Source organism: Antedon mediterranea, chromosome 1 (genome assembly GCF_964355755.1).
Source record: "Antedon mediterranea chromosome 1, ecAntMedi1.1, whole genome shotgun sequence".
Lineage (NCBI taxonomy): Eukaryota > Metazoa > Echinodermata > Crinoidea > Comatulida > Antedonidae > Antedon > Antedon mediterranea.
Genome location: NC_092670.1, coordinates 22,453,498 through 22,473,967, shown reverse-complemented (window position 1 = coordinate 22,473,967; position 20,470 = coordinate 22,453,498). Strand labels below are relative to the sequence as shown.

At 34.2% G+C, this 20,470-nt stretch overlaps 3 protein-coding genes across 4 annotated transcripts in view; 1 reads left to right on the top strand and 2 right to left on the bottom strand.

The window, feature by feature from the left end:
* Positions 1-48: 48 nt before the first annotated feature.
* Positions 49-3,777, bottom strand: LOC140063056 (dehydrogenase/reductase SDR family protein 7-like). Its single transcript, XM_072109496.1, has 7 exons — positions 3,668-3,777; positions 3,120-3,275; positions 2,925-3,028; positions 2,217-2,436; positions 1,867-1,959; positions 995-1,147; positions 49-457 (listed from the first exon to the last, which is right to left on the bottom strand). The coding sequence occupies exons 2-7, from the start codon at positions 3,271-3,273 to the stop codon at positions 255-257; spliced, it is 927 nt and encodes a 308-aa protein (XP_071965597.1). The 5' UTR covers positions 3,274-3,275; positions 3,668-3,777; the 3' UTR covers positions 49-254.
* LOC140063067 (ubiquitin-like protein ATG12) lies at positions 3,675-6,395 on the top strand. Its single transcript, XM_072109507.1, has 5 exons — positions 3,675-3,846; positions 4,281-4,385; positions 4,481-4,617; positions 5,453-5,515; positions 5,753-6,395. The coding sequence occupies exons 2-5, from the start codon at positions 4,307-4,309 to the stop codon at positions 5,810-5,812; spliced, it is 339 nt and encodes a 112-aa protein (XP_071965608.1). The 5' UTR covers positions 3,675-3,846; positions 4,281-4,306; the 3' UTR covers positions 5,813-6,395.
* Positions 6,396-7,246: 851 nt separating this feature from the next.
* LOC140063034 (cilia- and flagella-associated protein 52-like) overlaps positions 7,247-20,470 on the bottom strand; it is a 28,456-nt gene continuing 15,232 nt past the window's right edge. The window contains exons 2-11 of one of the 2 annotated variants that reach the window (XM_072109464.1): positions 20,012-20,211; positions 19,622-19,887; positions 18,897-18,996; positions 18,474-18,755; positions 14,719-14,831; positions 13,331-13,473; positions 12,930-13,227; positions 12,301-12,403; positions 11,744-11,878; positions 7,247-8,740 (exon numbers count right to left, since the gene is read on the bottom strand). In XM_072109464.1, the coding sequence (XP_071965565.1) occupies positions 8,594-8,740; positions 11,744-11,878; positions 12,301-12,403; positions 12,930-13,227; positions 13,331-13,473; positions 14,719-14,831; positions 18,474-18,755; positions 18,897-18,996; positions 19,622-19,887; positions 20,012-20,211 (1,787 nt within the window). In that variant the 3' untranslated portion in view covers positions 7,247-8,593. The remainder of the gene's footprint in view (positions 8,741-11,743; positions 11,879-12,300; positions 12,404-12,929; positions 13,228-13,330; positions 13,474-14,718; positions 14,832-18,473; positions 18,756-18,896; positions 18,997-19,621; positions 19,888-20,011; positions 20,212-20,470) is intronic. The other variant, XM_072109471.1, reaches the window with a different exon arrangement.

Below are 20,470 nucleotides of genomic sequence, written 5' to 3'. Positions count from 1 at the left end.
ATTGCAATTCCTAAAAACAAAATCTTTAAAAACTAAATATCTGTTCACTGGAATGCAAATGCTAATCTTGACATTTGATTTTAATTGCGTAAAAATTCCAATTAAATGGTTCACATTATAGTTCATCTATACGAGCGCAAATATTTTTTGGTAAACCACTTTAAGTTTAAAACAGTGCAACTCAAATTTGATAAGAAAAATTAGCCATAGTTAGCTCTTTTAATTTTGTAAATAAAATAAAACACAAAAAGGTGTTAATCTTCGCCTTTTGAACCCTTTCTAGCCCGCATTTTCATGATCCAAAAATAAAGTGAAGGCAACAGATTCCTGAGGTGTACTGCCAGTTTGTGGTCGATGGGGCCTAGCATCAAATCCTTCCTTTTTGTCACCACAGCCTTGACTATTTGGTTTGCTACATACTTGCTTGACATACCTTTTGCTGTTGTAGAATCCATTACTAGAAAAGAATATATTATATAATTAATAAAAAACAAAAAATGGGTCATCAACTTCAACAGACTCTTAAAGCTCTGTCTATACTATCAAACTTTGTGTGACAACAAAATGTGATGTGCCCATTTATGGACATGACAAATTTGGGCATATCACTACCATATTTGGGCACATCACACTTTTTTTGTCAAACTAGTTTGATAGTGTAAACAGAGCTTTAGAATTGATAATTCCCTCAACAAGATCAGTGTGGAAGACTCCAGATTTTTCCATTTCCTCCAATATATTTAATATTGATTGTGAGACGTATTGATCAGTTTCTTTAACTAAAGAAAATTTGATTATACACTAACAATAACATGAATGGCTTGCCAAAAATGTACAGCAAATGTGACCTCTGCCCACCTTGTGTCATCATCAATTTATGACACTCCTCCCAAAATCCAAACCCACTTTTGATTACTACATAAACCATCCCATTAAAATAAGGACACATGTTAATCTGTAGGATACCCAAACTCCCATCTCAAAATCACTGTACCTCCATGAGCTGATCCATCACTACAAACCGCATGCAATGACAAGTTTGTGTTTATGTAGCTAGGACTGACTACGGTGACATTTATGTTGTTGTCAGCAACTTCTGCACGGAGACTATCAAAAAATGCTTGCAGAGCATATTTAGATGCTGTGTCTATGGAAACAATTATAATTCTTATTATTGTTATTATTAACTTTCTTTAAACACGACAGCTTGTTTCACCATTATAATATTATAATATTATAATATATTATTATAATATTTGGTGTAAAATAAGCATTAGAAACGATGCTTAAGAATGTTACTATGGTTAAGTGTACAATATCTTGGACAGTTGCTCAATCACTAAATGCAATCCCCGTAAAGATCATGATGTATCATAATACTAATAAATTTCATCAAATTAATTATTGTATCAATACCAGAATTACGAATACAGTAGAACACCTTCACGACCCAATAAAGTATCCCATAATAGGGGTTGGAAATGTGTGTAAAAACTGATTTACTCATTCATTTCTTTGGAAAGTATCCCATAATAGAGGTTTCATCTGAGATGGGGTTCTACTCTATGCAATCACCTGTTGTGGTCCAGTTCAATTCATTTCAACAAACATTTATTTCATCAAAATGCCCTATTACAAATAATACAGAGGAATGAAAAATGAGAGGACCAACCTAGAAGTAAACTTGTTTCAGTTAACCGTTTAACACTGATGCAGTGATAGTAAGTGGTTCGGATCTGAACACAGGTCATTTGACCATGTTCATGTTATCATTGTCTAATTTATACATTTCTTTGATCTAAAAATACTCTAAATGGAACAATTTTTGAATATTTGAGAATATGACTTATAATGTGATATACTTACATGCAGTCCTGTATGGGATTGCCATCCTTCCCTGAATACTACTGACAGCTATGATGTGGCCTGAGCCTTCAAAGATCATTGAATTTAATAAAACTAGGAGTGAAACATGACCATAATTAATTAATACACTGTTATTATTGAAACACACCTAATAAAAGTCTATGCTTGTCATTTGATTGTTTGATACGTAATATTGTTTTTTTGTCAAGAAAAAATCCTGACATCTGACAGGATTTTAACCCAGGATCTTTATCCATCAAGCTACAACTCTACTCCATGCAACCATCCATGCAACCATCCATGCAACCATACCTAGCATACTGATAATGATAATGCCAAAAAACAATCACCTTTTGTCAATGCAACAGCTCCAAAGTAATTGATATTCATAATCTTTTTATCAATATCAATATCTGTCTCCCTAGCTGTGCCTCTAAAACTAATTCCGCCATTGTTGATAAGAACGTCAACTCTACCGAAGCATTCCAAGATCTCGATGGCTCGTACTCTAATGTCATCTGTATTCTCAAGGTCAAGGGGCACGACTACTGGTGTATATGTTTCAATTTCCTATGAAAGAAAATATAACGGTTATTATTATGTATTTATAACTAATCTTTATGCACAAATCAAAAAGCAAATTACTGAAAAAATGACAATGCTGCAGGTATCAGTGGCTGTATCTCAATAGAGATACAAAATAAAAAATAAGTAAAACGATAAAGTAAAACAGCCAGAAAGAAATTGCAAAGCTTTTGGGTAACCCTAAGTAAGCCTTTCTCAGTGCAAATAAGTTATAAAATAGTAATACTGTACAGTATTATAGCATTACTACCTGTATTTATAAATGATATTTATTAACAAGAAAACTTTAGTGGTAAAATGTTTGTTTTATAAATGATCTTAGGTTCAAATCATGGCCATGGCTTTTTTTATGAATCAAAGTTTACCTCTATGAGATTTGATATTTTAGATATTTGTGTTTTTCTTTAGAAAAGAAAAAAGTAGTGACAAATTTGGAAAATGATAAGACAATATTGATTATAAATAATTCTCACCAGTTGCAAAGACATTAGTTGTTCTTTAACTCTTTCTAGTTCATTCCGTCTTCTTGAGCACAGTATCACCTTACAACCACACCGATAAAAAGCGTGAGCACATGCTGGAAAGTATATAATTTAGTACATTTAAATCACATATTTTTATGTAAATATTAATTGTAAAAATTATATTATCTAAATCATTTTATTCACCTTCGCCAACACCTGAACTAGCTCCTGTGATCACCACAACTTTACTTTGTAGTTTTTTAATTTTTTTATTTAACATATATCTCCGAAGAATCATGAGAAGTCCAAGGCCGCCAATGGCTGCGGCTATTGTTGTGTACACATTTCCTACGCCCATATCTGTTAACAATACAAACAACAAACATATATATTATAGCATAGGTATAGAGGGGCATTCTTTTATAATTGGTAAAAGATATTTTAAACAAACCAACAATTTGTGATCACTAGGCCTACATAGCAGCAGTAGTATTACCACCACCACATGAAAGCTGAAGCGATGATGAAAGTTTTAAAAATGCGGAACATGGATATATGTTTACACCACCACAGGCTAGTGTGAAATAACGGCTCAACAAGGCTACCCCTCCTAACTAGGTAGGCTAGCCTAGGCCTACTTACTACTACTCTACTAGCTAGGCTAGGCCTATGTTTGGCTATAGAATAATAAAGCATAAAATATCAGTATAATCGTTTTTTGTTTTTAAAATTAAACGATGGTACTTAAATACCTGATTCTTGAAACTCAAACGACAAGAAGGGAGGAGAGAAAAGTGGAGACAGAATCAAGAACGTGGGGTTTCCCCAAATTATATTTACAAACTAAACTTTTGTTGGCTTGTACCTTTTTGTTTTGGTTGTTTTGTGCGTGTCAGCGACACCGATAAAAACATTTTATTTTATGTTGAAGGTATGCTAAATTGCTTATTATATTATAATATAATACAAACACATACTATTGAATTAATATTTAAATCGTTCTTTACATTACCTGAATTAGTATGTAACAATATAGTGTATATTTAGCTAGTGATATCGAACCAAATAGCTAGGCTGGGTCCTGGTAGGCTCGGCAGTACATCAGAAGAGTATAATATAATAGGGAAGGAGAGACATGTTTTCTTCATAATGTGAGAATAGAGTCGTTTCGTCCCGACTAGAAATAGCAAAGAAAAAACTTCCGACAAAATGTTGAATTTGTTATTACAATCACTTGTTTATATTCAAATCTAACCATTTTTTATTCCATAAACATAACACAGTAAATCAGATATTGACCTTTTAATTTTTTTAATAATTTACTGTATTCATATTAATTTGTTTGCATATTTTTTTTTGATACAGTTTCTCAACAGAATTCCTTCTCAACTATGGCAGAACAAAACCTTGATTCAGCAAAACCCTCAGTTCCTACCGGATCAACCCAACAAGTTACCAAGAAGAAGAAAAGTAATTTATTATGGCAATAAATTTTAATCTAATGTACAGTTATAATTCCATTTTATTCCATTCAACTTAATTAAACATTAAACTTTTTTTTGTAGTTGATGTGTTGTTGAAGGCGACAGGGGATGCACCGATTATGAAAAAGAGGAAATGGGCAGTAGAACCAACTAATACAATAGCAGGAATATCAGATTTTATAAGAAAATACATTAAATGTGACCCTGCAGAGTCACTGGTAGGTGAATTTTGATATACTGACAATAATATGATGGAAAAATGGGAGGGTGCTAAGGGATGGATCCAGGGAGGGTGAGCACTAGGGATGGATCCAGGGAGGGTGAGCACTAGGGATGGATCCAGGGAGGGTGAGCACTAGGGATGGATCCAGGGAGGGTGAGCACTAGGGATGGATCCAGGGAGGGTGAGCACTAGGGATGGATCCAGGGAGGGGAGCACTAGGGATGGATCCAGGGAGGGTGAGCACTAGGGATGGATCCAGGGAGGGTGAGCACTAGGGATGGATCCAGGGAGGGTGAGCACTAGGGATGGATCCAGGGAGGGTGAGCACTAGGGATGGATCCAGGGAGGGTGAGCACTAGGGATGGATCCAGGGAGGGTGAGCACTAGTGATGGATCCAGGGAGGGTGAGCACTAGGGATGGATCCAGGGAGGGTGAGCACTAGGGATGGATCCAGGGAGGGTGAGCACTAGGGATGGATCCAGGGAGGGTAAGCACTAGGGATGGATCCAGGGAGGGTGAGCACTAGGGATGGATCCAGGGAGGGTAAGCACTAGGAGCACATGCTCCCCTCCTTTTCTTTTGACAGCTAAAATTAATCTATGAACTACCTTTGATGTCTATTTGTCACAGACTTTTAACTATGTTGGCTTTGTGTTTAAAAAAATCCTGCATCCACCCCTGGCTACACATGCTGATTTCTTGTTGGTGACATATGTCTCTTTAGGTCAAGGGTTGTGTGGAGGGTAAGGGGTAGCCTTGGTAAGGCGCTTGTAAAGATGTAACAGTTTAATTAATTAATTACTTAATATATATATATATTTTTTTTCAGTTTATTTATGTCAACCAAGCATTTTCACCATCTCCTGACCAAACAATTTTAAATTTATTTGAAGTAAGTTTTGAAATGTCTATTACTTTGTATAATTATCACTACCATTTTTTAAGCATATCACTACCATATTTGGGCACATCACACTTTTTTGTCACATAAAGTTTGATGTGTAGACAGAGCTTAAACGATATTGATATTGAATGTGGTTTTTTTATGACGACATTTAATTTCATCAGTACTGCTTTAGTTTAGATGTTTTTTTTAAAGTTAATTTAACTACCTGTGGTTATTTTCCAGTGCTTTGGTAGTGATGGCAAGCTTGTTTTACATTACTGTAAAAGTGAAGCCTGGGGTTGATGACGGTTGAACATTAGACAATGGAAATAGGTGACAACAAATTACTAGGCTGGGATAATTGCATAAGAATCCTAATGATACTCATGACAGTTTTATAAACTAATCAGGAAACATGATCATTAATATAGCATGGGCAACGTGAAATTATTCCTCTTATCACACAATTGGAGTAGATTGATTAAATATGTTTGCATGTTTTGTAATTTACATACAGTATATTTTAATAATTTAAAACATTTTGAGACATCTTTTGTATGTGAAAATCAGTTAAGATAACTTATATAACTAATATACTGAAGGGAAAATAAGGTATTCAACATATAAAGTCACCCTTCATATAAGCACTATAAATACATAGGTCATTTTGTACATACATAATTTGCAATACTTATATAAGTGTGGTTATTCCCCAGGGTGGGTTTATATCAGTTTTGGTGATAGTAAGATGTATTACATTACATACAAAATAGTGGTACTCTAAACGAGGTATATAAATTGGTTATATAATATTAATAATAATGTGTATATTGTATGATTAAATTATGATTAAAATTGAAAACAGTGAGCTGTGGTTTTAATTAATATTTTTGATAACCTTACTGTTGTCCCTTGTGCGATGGTAGTACAGTGTTCAGGAACTGTACGGTTGTGTAGTGTTCTCATTATAGTTCTGACCTGTCGATTGTTTTGTAAAAACAATTTTCAATGTCTTTATGTGCCAAACGATACTATAATATAGTAAGATATTTGAAATACGAAAAGGCAATCGAAATTGCTTGCCCAATGCCGCAATCCACTTCCCTCTCATTGCTAGCCTGCTCATAGCATTTCATGAATCATAGGAACTACCAGTGACATCATACAAATGTATTACTTCCGTCACAATGGTGACAGGTTATGTGGTTGATCGCATGTTTCTTGTTTTAAGCTACGTTCATGCCAAGTCCGGAATTTGGAAAATGAGTATAGTGGTTAAAGAATAGAAGCGTTCACATCAAATCTGTCCGGATTTTGTACAAATTTCCTTCTGTGAACGGATTCGGAGTGATGAATATGGAAGCCATTTTATTTGTTAAATCGTACGGATTCCATTACAATGAATATTAATATGCATTTCCCAAATAATTTGACACTCAAATTATTTCCTTTAATCTAAGCGTTGCAAAGATATGACCATTTTTGTTTTCAATTGGTCAAAATATTCAAATTGAGGTCAGAGGTCAAAGATGAATTTTAGAAATTTGACATGGGTTTTTTATAACCAGCAAGCTTCAAATATTAATAAAACACAATGTTTACATTTCCCTATGATTTTCACAAGAAAATACATAGGGGAACTGGACTATTTGTTAGTTAGCAGGATCGATTATACTCAAAATGTTATTAATTTTAAAGGATGTTTTCATAGCTGCATGGAACACATCATTACATTTTCATATGTCTAGGTAGAAGTTTACCCTCTCTAAGTGTCCTTTTAGTTTATTATGTAGCTATTACCACCTATTTTTAGTTTACCATGAGGTGGTAAATAAGACATCCCTGTTACCTGTATGAGTGCCTCAGCAAAAACAAAACACAACCAGATTATTCAATTTATAATACAGTATCCTTTATTCCAAAGGTTACATACAAACAGCAATACTTATGAATCTACAATTATTCTTTAGTATAACAAACATGTATTATCAAGGTGAAAGAATTTGATGGAATTTTGTTAAAATATTCATTCATACTGTCAAGACTACAAGTAGTCGGTCTTATTTTTGGTTATAGCATAGTTCAATCTCAGTAGCTTGTTCCACTAGCTGAGATGCAACGCAAGCAAGTTGACCAATCACAAGGGACAGTTTGGATGATCTATCACTTGTGATTGGTCAAATCAGTCTTGCTTATGTCTGCAGTGGGAACCAACCATTGTGTAGTACCTATTTTAAATTGTTGAGGAATATTAATACTTCTAACAGTAATAACTGGAGGAAATAACATGACTCTGGTATTTATATGGATACATAACAATATTTTTTAATTTTTAATTTCCCTTTTTCAGATTGATATACTTTAGTTGATGGGTTGCATCTATTACATATGTTTCATTTTATGTACATTAATATATATATATATGAAAATTATAGATTATAAAATAACAAACGATGGCATTAACAATAATATTAGATCTTTGTATGCGCAGAAATGGTTGTGCCGGAATCAGTGAGTAAGTGGAAATAGACAATAGACATTTAAGATAAGAACAGATAATTATGGGAAATGGAAGAATTCTGGGAAGGTCGGATGATTAATGAAGACTAAATTAATACATTTGGTATAAATTATATCAAAGATTATTCAACTATTTTCAAATTTAAAAATAAAAACATTAAATAACTATTTCTAACCAGTATCATACATTGTAAGTTATAAATTAATTTTAATATGCTGGCTGCTTCTATCACAAGTTATTATATTATATTAAAACCATCAAGTTTAAAAATAAAAACATTAAATTTCTACCTCTCACTGGTACTATACAGTTATAAATTAATTTTAATATTCTTGAAGTAGTTAATTTAACTCTGGCTGACGATAACGGAATTAAGTTTATTAGAAGTAGTGTACCCAGGATCCAATAAACTATTGAACTACTGTATTTTCTGACAAGACAGTATATTACCAGGAAAAAAATATCATCAGCATAATATTACAGATACTATACCACATTACACAAATAATTATTCAATTAATAGTTTATTTTGTACAAGAAATCTGTGTTTTGAGGAAGCGGTTTTAAAACGGGTAATCCCAACAGAGAATAGCGCCATCATCGCTAACGCTCACAATGATTTTCTGATTGGGGCATATTTTAAGCCGGTTGATGAATCCACTGTGACCAATTCCAACATGAGTGACTTCTGCTTCTTTATAATCCCATACCTATACAATCAAAAAGAAAATGCACAGTCATAACTCATCCCATTTCAAGTAGTACGTAAAGCGCTGTCTACACTATCAAACTAGTTTGACAAATGTGAGGTGCACAAATATGGTAGTGATATGCTTTAATATGATAGTGATATAACATCATCAAGTCCATATATGGGCACATCACATTTTTTCCCATAAAGTTTGATAGTGTAGGCAGAGTTTAACATGGAACAACTTGGTACTATTGTACAACAAAACGACATTTTTAAATTTCAAATAATTTGAAATACTTATTTAGTAATAGAATGTTATTAATTTATTAGTTATCCGCTTAGTAGTTAACTGTCCTGTTTCATCATCTTTTTTTTTCTGTATTCTTCTTTCTTTCTGTCATTTTTGTGCAGAGCTTATCTCTAAAACGTGTAAACTTAACATTTCATAACTTTGTCAACATATGGGCATTCATGTGAAGTTGTGCACCTCCTATTGTGACGTCAGAGTTGCGCAACATGACTTACACAAGGTTTTACAAATTTCGCGTATTTAACATATAATAGATCGAAAACCATATAACAATTTAAATTGAAACTTAACAAAAGTTTAATTTATATCTTGCGTTAATTGACTGTGGAAAAAAATTTGCATGTTTCACAAAAACTTACGCGCGCCAACGCGTTTAATATTTATAGAATGCGAAAAATCAATTTCTAATCAACTTTCTACACTTTTCATGTTAGTTTGAGCATGTAAAAATTCCCACGCGCGGTACGCACACAGCGTTGATTTATGTTCTTCCAGCCTTTTCTATTAATTTTACTAACTTTTGAAAAATTTCGTCTTAAAATTACGTCATACGGGCATGTCGAATTGGATAATTTAAGTGCGTTTTTGATGAAAAAGTTCAAAAATTCGTCAAAATTTGTAAAAATTATACCTTTTTTAAACAGTCGTAGTTTCTAAACTAAACGGTGAAAGTTATTTTTATTGCATACTCTGGAAGTTGATGAGTTGAAGATATCCGATCATGCATCAATATGGCTAAACGGACATAAAATATAGGATTTTTTTATCTTTCGTCATGGCTAATCACATTTAATAGTGCGCATCTCAACTTATTCTATTTTCACCCCGATTTTGATATTTTCTAGGTCAATGAACTATCTTTCGCATGAGTTAAAAAATATTTTAATTTTTATGACGTCATCATGTCTAAAAATGTAAATAACGTGGGTCACTTATTTTCATCTTTACAGTAAATTTCAGTCTGTTATAGCTCATCAGAATAAAAAGTGATTAAAACGTTTTCTGGAAGCTATTGGATTGTAGATACAAATTTATGTGACCATTTTGCCAATCAGATGTTGTGACGTCATCATATGGTCAGTTGAATATAAAAAGTCATATTTTCATCTTTTGCTTCATCACATTTAAAAGAGCGCGCATCTATATTTTACGTATTAAAACTTCTTCTACCCATTAATATGTTGTTGCTGAGATAATTTCCTTCCGAAATTGCTATCTTAGTTTTTCATTTTAATACCGTCGCCATGTTAAAAATTGGAATAAATGGCGGGTCCCGTAATTTCACCTATTTTACACTGTATGTAATATATATACAGATACTGTTTATACATGCATATACTGTAACAGAATTTGGTATAGCCAAAATCATTTATTTCCTACCTATTGCTATAATGTAGCAGGCCAAATAAGACTAAGTTCTGATTGGTTATTTTACTGTGCGTGTAGTTTAACTACGCGCTAAATTGTGGTAAACAACTTATCCAGAGACCTATCAGGCCTCTGTCACTCTTAGTTTTGATACAATAATATTATGCGACACAAAATTGACAGAATTCAGCACTAACAACATATCATATTCTTCAGTTCAGGTCATAATGCCATAATATTTTTCTGTGTTCAAAATTCCAACGTATGACGTGCATGTGGTGTTTGTCGTGCGGATAACAAGCTCGTCAAAGTGACAAGTTCAAATCTAGTTTATTTATCATTTTTTTAAACAATTTATTGAAATCTGTATTTGTTGTGTTCTCCAAAATTATGCTCAAGGAAAGAATAGCAATGTACGGGTGCAGGTCAAGTCGGCCCCAAACCGCCTCGGCCAAAGTCAAGTCGGCCCCACGTCAAGTCGGCCCCAAGTCAACTCGGCCTCAAGTCAACTCGGCCTCACGTCAACTCGGCCAAAAAATAATCGGTCAACTCGGCCACAATAAAGTATGGAACGCAAAAAGTGCTTAATATTATTATGATTCTTATACTATCCACGCTTTACAAAAAATGAAGAAATAAAAAATATAATATAATTAAATAATATCATATAAAAAAATGAACTCATTGCCGATATGAATAGAAGTACCCGCATGTTACAAAAACACGTGCAGGTACCGCATTTTAGTAAATCAAAGACGGAGGCCTACGTTCCACCATTTGGCCATAGAAAAAATGATCGTACATATCGTTTTTGTCCATGATTTGCGTTTTTAAAAAAGGAGAATTTCCCGGTCAGCGAAAACACGTAGCAGTTGTAGATATCGAAAAAGCTGCCAAAGGCGCAGGGAGGCGTAGCTACGAATTGTTTTCAATTGTGCATTTTAAAATTTTATTAAACTTAAATAAAGAAAAGTTGGTGAAATCATTCCTATTTTTTTTTGCTAAATATATTATTGTCTAAATATTAATATTCATTTAAAAGTCAGAATTATTCATAGTTAAAAAATTGTGAAGAAATATTATTTTATCAATCCCCTTCATTTGCACTTTTTGCGTTCCATACTTTAACGGGGCCGAGTTGACCGATTATTTTTTGGCCGAGTTGACGTGAGGCCGAGTTGACTTGAGGCCGAGTTGACTTGAGGCCGAGTTGACTTGGGGCCGACTTGACTTGGGGCCGACTTGACTTTGGCCGAGACGGTTTAGGGCCGACTTGGATCGAAATCCAATGTACAAATAGACAGAACATGAATAGGGGTTAAAGGTCAGGATTAATCTTACCTTTATCAGTCTATCCTTACTACCAGTTACAAAGTACTTCCCATCACTTGCGATATCCATACCATTGATTGACCCAGATTTTGATCCTTCTACTTCTCGAATCTGAGCACCATCAATGCATCCCCAGTACGCAATCTGAATGCACAAAATACCAAAATAACATGACCAGATAAATCACTAATAATGCTTGGTTTCCACTAGAGATGCAACACAAGGACATAACGGACCAATCACAAGCGATGTCATTGGTCAACACGCTTGCGTTTACGTCCTTGCATTACGTCCCAGTTGGAACCAAGCTTTAGGGTTTGGTAAAGGTAATGTTTTCCTTCCTAATTCAGAATCTTTGGTAAAATGGACTAAAATTTGAAGTGCTGCCAATAGATGTGTGGTGGTCCATAGGGGATCCAAGTAGGACCCAGACTTTCTTGGTTCCTTCAAAAATATTGAACATTATTATGTAAAAGATAGGCTCAACAAGTTCGGCATTTTCTCAGGCCCCTTTTCCTTATGAAATAGGAATGTGTCAATTACTGAGAATAATTTAACGAATATACCTTTCTGTCAGTTCCACTTGTAATAAGTTGCATTCCTCCAGGATGATAGAAAACGCATTTGAATAAGGTATTGGCAAATATTACTTGGTTGCGTACAAATCGGCTAGAGAAGAAAAATAAACACGAGATACTGTTAAAAAACAGGAGGGAATGGAGGGAAGAGAAATGGAGGCTGAGGTAGTGAGTGTTCAGACAAATGGAGCTATGGCGTATTGGAATACACAGATGATAACAAGGTCAAATTATGAATTGCAGAAAGATAAACGGAGGGTGTTCAGGCAGATGGCAAAGCTTATCGTTAAAATGTTAATGATTGGTGATCTGATTAAATAAAATGCTTATCAGAATTTTACTTTAAAACAGTACAGACTGTTTCAACTCTTCCAATACCAGATTCTCTGAAAACCAGAAACTCTCTCAACACTAGTCTTTTCTTGAAGTCCAAACAGTTCCAAATTCATTTTTACCATTAAAAGACATTCTGAATACCAGACTTTCCAGAAAACCAGACATATTTGGCCAGCCCAAAGGTGTCCGGTATTGGGAGAATTGACTGTACAGTTTTAATATATATCTGTATGCTAAAACACAGTGTGTGAACAAGGCTTATATTGTTAAAAATATCTTACATCAAATCCCAGATGATGCAGGTTCCGTCAGTACTGGCACTGATACACTCTGTATCATTCTTGTGTACTTTGATACATGATACGCTCCCTTTGTGTTCTTTCATCGCGTCCACCATTTTCTGTGATTTAGAGCCAACCATCCAAACTCTGACCTGACCCTCTCCACCACCACTCACAATACGTTTACAATCGGATGTTGCCGCAATTGCAGTCACACCCTTATTGTGGGCGTCTTCTATGCAGTAATGTAGGCGACCAGATTCTGGTAGGAAAGCTCGGATTTTTCCATCATTCCATGCTAAATAAAACATATTTACAATAAATATACAGCGTATATTCATTATAATTCAAGACTAAGTCAAATCAATTGGCCTACAGTTACAACGATAAATGGTACATACCACTAATTATGGATCTGCCATCTCGCATGAAATCAATGGCGTGGCACGTGATATTAGGTACAGAAATGCGTAGCATCTCTTTACTACCGTGCCAAACACGAATATCATTCTCCGAGCATGTAGCAAATAAATCTGAAGAACCACTGTTGATAACAAAATTTAACATCATTAAAATATAAACTAGATTTGAACTCGTCACTACGGACGAGTTAGGTTATCCGCAGCGCAAACGCCACGTGCACGTAATACGTTAGAATATTGCGCACAGAAAAACGATTATGTCATTGAAACAATTTTAGTGTGCTCTTTATTTTGTGTCACGTCTAAGCAATACAGTATACTGTACGCTATATACTGCATACGTACTACATACAGTGCAGAATAGTGCTCTATTAAATGTGATGAGCTATGACGAAAGGGACAAAATCCTCTATTTTATATTCGAATGGCCATACGATGACGTCACAATGTCCAGTTAGTCATATTGACCTCATCAACTTCCAAAATATGCAATTTATAAAAGTTCACCATGTAGTTTAGAATCTATGACTGTTTAAAAAAGGGCATAATTTTAACATTTTTCATCAAAAACGTGAGCGAATTGTGCAATTCGACATGCTCGTACGACATGATTTTAAATTGAAATTGTGTTGTTGATACAATTACTAGAAAAGGCTGGAAAAACAAAAAACACGCAAAAAAAGATGTTTTTTTCATGGGAATTTTTGAAATGCTTAAAATAACATGAAACGCGTAGAAAGTTGATTAGAAATTGATTTTTTTGCATTTTAAAATTACTGAAAATAAGTGACCCACGTTATTTACATTTTAGACATAATGACGTCATAAAAATTAAAATATTTTTAATTCATGCGAAAGATAGTTGATTGACATAGACAATATTAAAATCTTGGGGAAAATAGAATACGTATAAGCGAGATGCGCTCAGTTGAATGTGATGAGCAATAATGAAAGAAACAAAAATCCTATATTTTACATTTGTGTGGCCATAAAATGACGTCATAACATCTGAGAGGTAACAATTCTGCATGAATTTATATCTACAATTTATCTTCTTACATAATAAGTTAAAAACATAACTAAAACGCACCTGGTTTGTTTGTTTGTATCATTTATTTTCCACACATTAGCAAAATAGAACAGATATTTACACTTTTTTAGAAAAAATATAGATAAAACATTCCTTTGTGTGATTCAAAAGTAAGCATGATGCATATTCATAATTACATCTTTCAAATTCATTTCAGCGACGAATTCTAGTTATTTGAGTTTTCCACTTCAGCGAAGAAACAGTTTCTACTTTTTGCAAAGTGAAAAATTGCGTAACCAATCAGAGATAATCAGAAAAACAAATTTATAATACTTACAAAGGAAAAACAATGTCGTTGACTGGGTCTGAGTGACATGTGGAAATGAGATTATATGTGAACTCTGCGAAATTGAAGCGGTATGTCTGTGCGTTTTCTGTTCCAACAAAAAACTAGAAATAAGAAAATACAGTCAACTCTCCCAATACCGGACACCCTTGGGCGGGCATATATTTTCCGGTTTTTCGAAATTCCGGTTTCCTGAAAACATATTTTTGAAGTTATCACGTTGTCACTGAAAATGCTTGAATCACCGGTCCGAATGCTGCCCGGTACGCGGTCTAGCGTAGGGGAGGCCTAGGCTATGATTGTGTCAAGCTACTGTAGTTTGAATTAAATAAATACTGATAGGCCTAGGCCTACTTTATTAATATTAAGCTAATTTAATTTACCTTTTTTAAAAGTTACATTATGTACCCATAAAACATGTTACAGTAGTAAATTATTGTTTCTCAATGTGTTTTTAACGGCAAATAGGCCTAGGCCTACGTACGTACGGTGAACATAATTTCGGTCTGTTTATTGTTTTTCGTTCGCGAGCTAGCTCTAGCAGCAGCAGCAGCATGCAGCATGTTTGATAAAAAAAATAGGAGAGCGTAGATTTGATTGATGCGCATGTGCAGCGGTGTCATAATCAAATAAAAACGCCCACACCTAGACCACATGTTTTTTAAGCTCCTTTATTTTGACGTAATTTGATAGCAATGATGAAAATTGATTAGGTAAACGAGCCAAGCAATAATGACACAATAATTAATTGGTAACATTTCAAAGTTTATTAACACTAAATTTAAAATTAACAAATTATGGCAGACATTTACATTTTATCAGATTTTAAACCAATCATCTAAAGACGCCTGTTTGGAGTTTCTGCGTTTAATTAAAATTTCTTTCTCCATAATTTCCGTTAATTCCTGAAGTTGTTGATCAATAATTTCAAAATGATGTGCCTTTGAACGAACACCGTGCCTAATTTGACCAATCATAGATAACATTTCGCTAAAAGATAAAGTTCTAAAATCATCAGTGTTTTCATCCTCTTCGCCTTCTGGTTCATCATCAGCAATCACTGGTTCCTTGTCACCATTATAGATCCTGATTAGTTCATGTTCCCATTCATCGCTAATTTCTTCAACCGGAATTAAATTATCAATGTTTATGTATGTTTCTACGTCTAAATTGGTGTCTATCTCTCTAACCAATTCTCGAATCTCTCCTTCCACCATGTCTACATTATTGTCGTCAATCTGGGTATTGTTCAAACAGTTAAATCCACAACGGTTAAAGCATTTAATTATTGTAGTTTCTGATGTCTCTCTCCATGATGTTGCTGTCCAGTTTACTGCATCTAGAACGTTAGTTTGTTTTGTGATGTCGCTTGCTGATTGTGCATCATCAACTTTCGCTAAAACACTCCGCAACAACTTTGCTCTGTAGCGACTTTTAAACGCTTTAATTATTCCTTGGTCAAGTGGTTGTAAAACAGACGTTGTGTTTGGTGGTAGGAACGCAAGCTTGATGTTGCTCTTCTCTAATCCAACATGAGAGGAGGCGTTATCAAGAAATAATAAAATATTTCTACCCTGAAACCTCATTTGATTGTTTAAGTCCGTCAAATAATCATCAAACAACGCACCAGTCATCCAGGCTTTTCTGTTAGCTTTCCACACTACGGGAAGTCGATCTTTCTTTATGGTTTTAAAGCATCTTGGGTTTTCAGCACGTCCGATAATCATTGGTTTAAGCTGAAAAAATAAATAACGAACATGATTAAAAAATACAGAAAAAACAAAATTTGAATTTGAAGAGGAAACGAGATCTTTTTAGTGATGCTTTTTATTTAAGATATTTAAAAACAGATGGTGCTGCTGTTTTCAAAGGTTTCGTATGGACATAAGACAGACGAAAATAACAAAATCTTATGATGTACAAAAAATAAATAACATGGCTCTAAAATTTACATGAAAAACAATAAAGAAAAAAAAAACGCATAAACGATGCGCACATGACTGATTGCATGATGTGATGTGGATAGACAAAATAAATGATTAAAAATAAAACGAAAAACGTACCTTTTCACCAGTCATACTGCATGTGAACATCACTGTTAATCTTTCTTTAGAAGATTTCACTCCTTTAACGTCATCATGCTTTTCAGCTAGTGTCCTGTCCGGTAATGCACGGAAAAACAGACCAGTTTCATCACAGTTAAAAATGTCCTTTGGTTCATAACCAACGCACAGTTCGGAAATCTGTTCTTTCCACTGTGTTACAACTTCCTGATTAACATCCCCTCTTTCTCCGCAGATAACCAATTGTTTTATGTCATGTCTCCTTTTCCATTTGGTTAACCATCCATCAGATGCTTTGAAGTCCACAATGTTCAATTCCTCTGCAAATTGCTCTGCCTTTGCCTTTATTAAGGGTCCACTAATGGGGATATGTTTGTCCCTAGCAGTTCTAAACCAAACTAACATAAGCTGGTCGATGTCCGAAAACTTAGTTTTGATCACTCTGAATTTTGTACCTTTGCTGACTTCCTTCTTGCTCCGATATTTATCCTTAGCTTTCATAATGTCATAGATCGTTGATTTTCCAAGCCCATACTTTTTCGTTGCTTCCATTACTTTCATTCCACCTTCTACATCTGCTATCAATCTAATTTTCGTAGTTAAGTCAAGTTCATTTCGTTTACGTTTTGCCATGATGATTTCCAAATTTATAATGATGCACATTTTTAGTTAAACTTTTAAAGTCTTATTGCAATTGTGAATTTAACAATAACTTAAACAAAACAAAGACACAAAGTGAAATGTAAATTGAACTTTATTAAAAACAATTCATATGCTAAAAACCAGGGAGTTGTTTTAACAACTGCTAAAAACAATAGACATTAAGACATAGCGCTTCGATGTGAGAAAGCCCACCGCAGTTCGATACGCAACAAAGCAATTGCCGCCTCGTGGGTTAACAATGAACTGACCTGTCAATCACAGTGTAGCGTTCCATGGCAACATTATTTGATCGTACCGCGAAACGTCGCGCACTTCATGCATGGTCAGGGTGTGGTTAAAAGCTTTTGTACGTTGTGAATGTATTGAATCTGAGTCAGCGACGACGATGTTACGTTGTTATTTCGTAAATATTTGGAGTTTTTTAACTGCCAGTCCGGTTTTCAGAAGCTAATTTTCGTGTTTTGGCCTTCATAATTTGTCCGGATTCCGGAATTGGGTATTCCGGTTTTCATAATAAATTACAGTACATTTAGAATAGGGACAAATTGGGCCATCCAAAAAAGTCCGGTTTTCCGTGAATTCCGGTTTTGGGAGAGTCCGGTATTGGGAGAGTTGACTGTAGTAATTTTTGAAGATAAAAAAAAATTCAAGATTTCTTATTGTGTTACTACTCAGTACCTAAAAACATTATTGCAGTGTGAAAAAATAGCTTCTCAGAAAAAAGAATTATAAATAACACTGGCTCAATTGTTTGGCTATGGATGTCCATAAATTAATAATAAAATAATTAATTCTTTTTTACTGTTGAAGAGTAATATTACATATTTGTTTGTAAGTTAGGTTATTTCTGTCAAGTTCTCCATTAATAACATGGCACAATTCTATGCAAATGCAGTGCACATTTTTAAAGCTCTGTCTATACTATCAAATTAGTTTGACAAAAAAAGTGTGATGTGCCCAAATATGGTAGTGATATGACATCATCATGTCCAGTGTAGACAGAGCTTTACTTTTACATACCTGATGCCCATTGCCACGCAGCGCAATCGATGTGATAGCTCCAGCATCGCCGATTTTGACACTTTTCACTTTCTTAAAAGTATCTCCTTTGATCAGTGCCACCGTTCCATCACCAGCCCCGACCAGCATTTCGTCTGTTTTAACAAGAGCCAATGCGGTGATTCCTTTACTGTATTTGTTTTTTGCTGGTCCGTAGTGCCGGAATAGTTGTTTTTCTACGCTAACCTTTAATACGTCACCGCTAGTTGTTCCACAGTAGAAAAACTCATCTTTTTCTGATACCTACATTTTTTTTATTAAAAAAGAAAATATATTTAAAATACATTTATTAATATAAACATAAATAATATTCCACCTAATTTTAAGTTGGCATATGGCTAAAATATAACTTAAATGTTTAAAGAAAATGTTAATATCATTTACCTCAATGCTTGTTACAACCCGCTTCAACTGTCCCATAGTACAGTCTGTTGGCCGAATCTTACGGTTTCCTCTGTCTAGCTCCCATACACGCAGAGTACGACTGTAATAAATGTAACAGAAACTATTATAATAACCCGAGTACTACTGTAAACTTTGGCTTTTTACGGTATTCAATCTGTGATAGCCGATTGCCTGTATCATAGGCAAATTCTATAATACAGCGTCACATAGAGTATTTATCCCATATGACACCTGCATGAATCATAGGCCAGACACCACTTGTAATAATACATACAGTATGATACATAATTGTCCTATGTTACTGGAACAATTATGCCGTACAGAGAATTAGTTGTCTATGGTACAAAAGGACATTTTATTCAACATTTCAGTAATAGAGAACTTGACAGTTGATGACGAATCGATATGCATTTATTGTATCTGACCTAAACAGCACAACTATATTGAGGAATAGAGTGGTGGAAGCATGTTCCAATGCCCCTGTACATTACGAGCACAATAAATTAAAGATACATGACATAAACTTTTCCTAGGTCGTTGCCAATCAAAATTTCACTAATTCACATTATATATTTCTTACTCCTTAAAAGATGTATGGGCCCGGTAGCATGGCTATCTTTCTTTCTTTCTGCCTAAATTTGGTTCAACTATCATACATATTCATAAGTTAAACTTTGAAATTATTATATTATGGTAATACTTACTTTCCTCCAGTTACAAAGATGTTATCATTAGAGTTGGAATATGCTACACAATATGTCATGCCAGCACTTTTCAGGGCTGCTTGAGAACCACATATTGACTGTTTAGCCTTCACATCCCAGATAACGACGCTGCCATCATCTTGACCCCCAAGGGACAATAAGTACAGGTCATTTGGAGAGAATGCCAGCGATTGAACTTTGACTTTATGCAAAGAAAGACGACAGTAGATGTCATTTGTTTCATAATTCCAGATGATCAGATCAGCCTGTAAGAAAAAAAACTTTGTAAGAGAAAAATTTGATAATTCTAATATATTCATGAAAAACCAGTATAGGCCTAGGCCTATTTAAATACCACAAAATCCATGACAGTGATGACAGCAAACATACTTTAAATCCCATATGGGTTACTTGTCCAGATGCAATATATTTGCCACTCTTTGAAATAGCCAAGCAGGACACATCATTGGTGTGGCCATTTAGATATCTCTGTTTTTTTGTTTGAATGTCTTCGATGATGACTACATTTCCTAGAGGGTAGATGATATGTTGTCTATCTGGATGCACTTTCAAACCAGCAAAAACTTTACCTAGAGAGAGTAAAAAACAACAAGAAAAGAAATATAATTACATTATTCATGACAGCAACATACGAAATGATGTGTAGTTTTTAATTTCACTTTTATCTTTCTTTCTTACTTTATTTCCATTCACAAAATTATAAACATACATAATTAAATAATTACAAATTATTCTAAATGAAAATTTAAAAATCATTCATTACAGTATTCAAATTGAAAATATAAATTACGTTTGTTTTCGTTGAGGAAACTTAGGCCTAGCCCTATA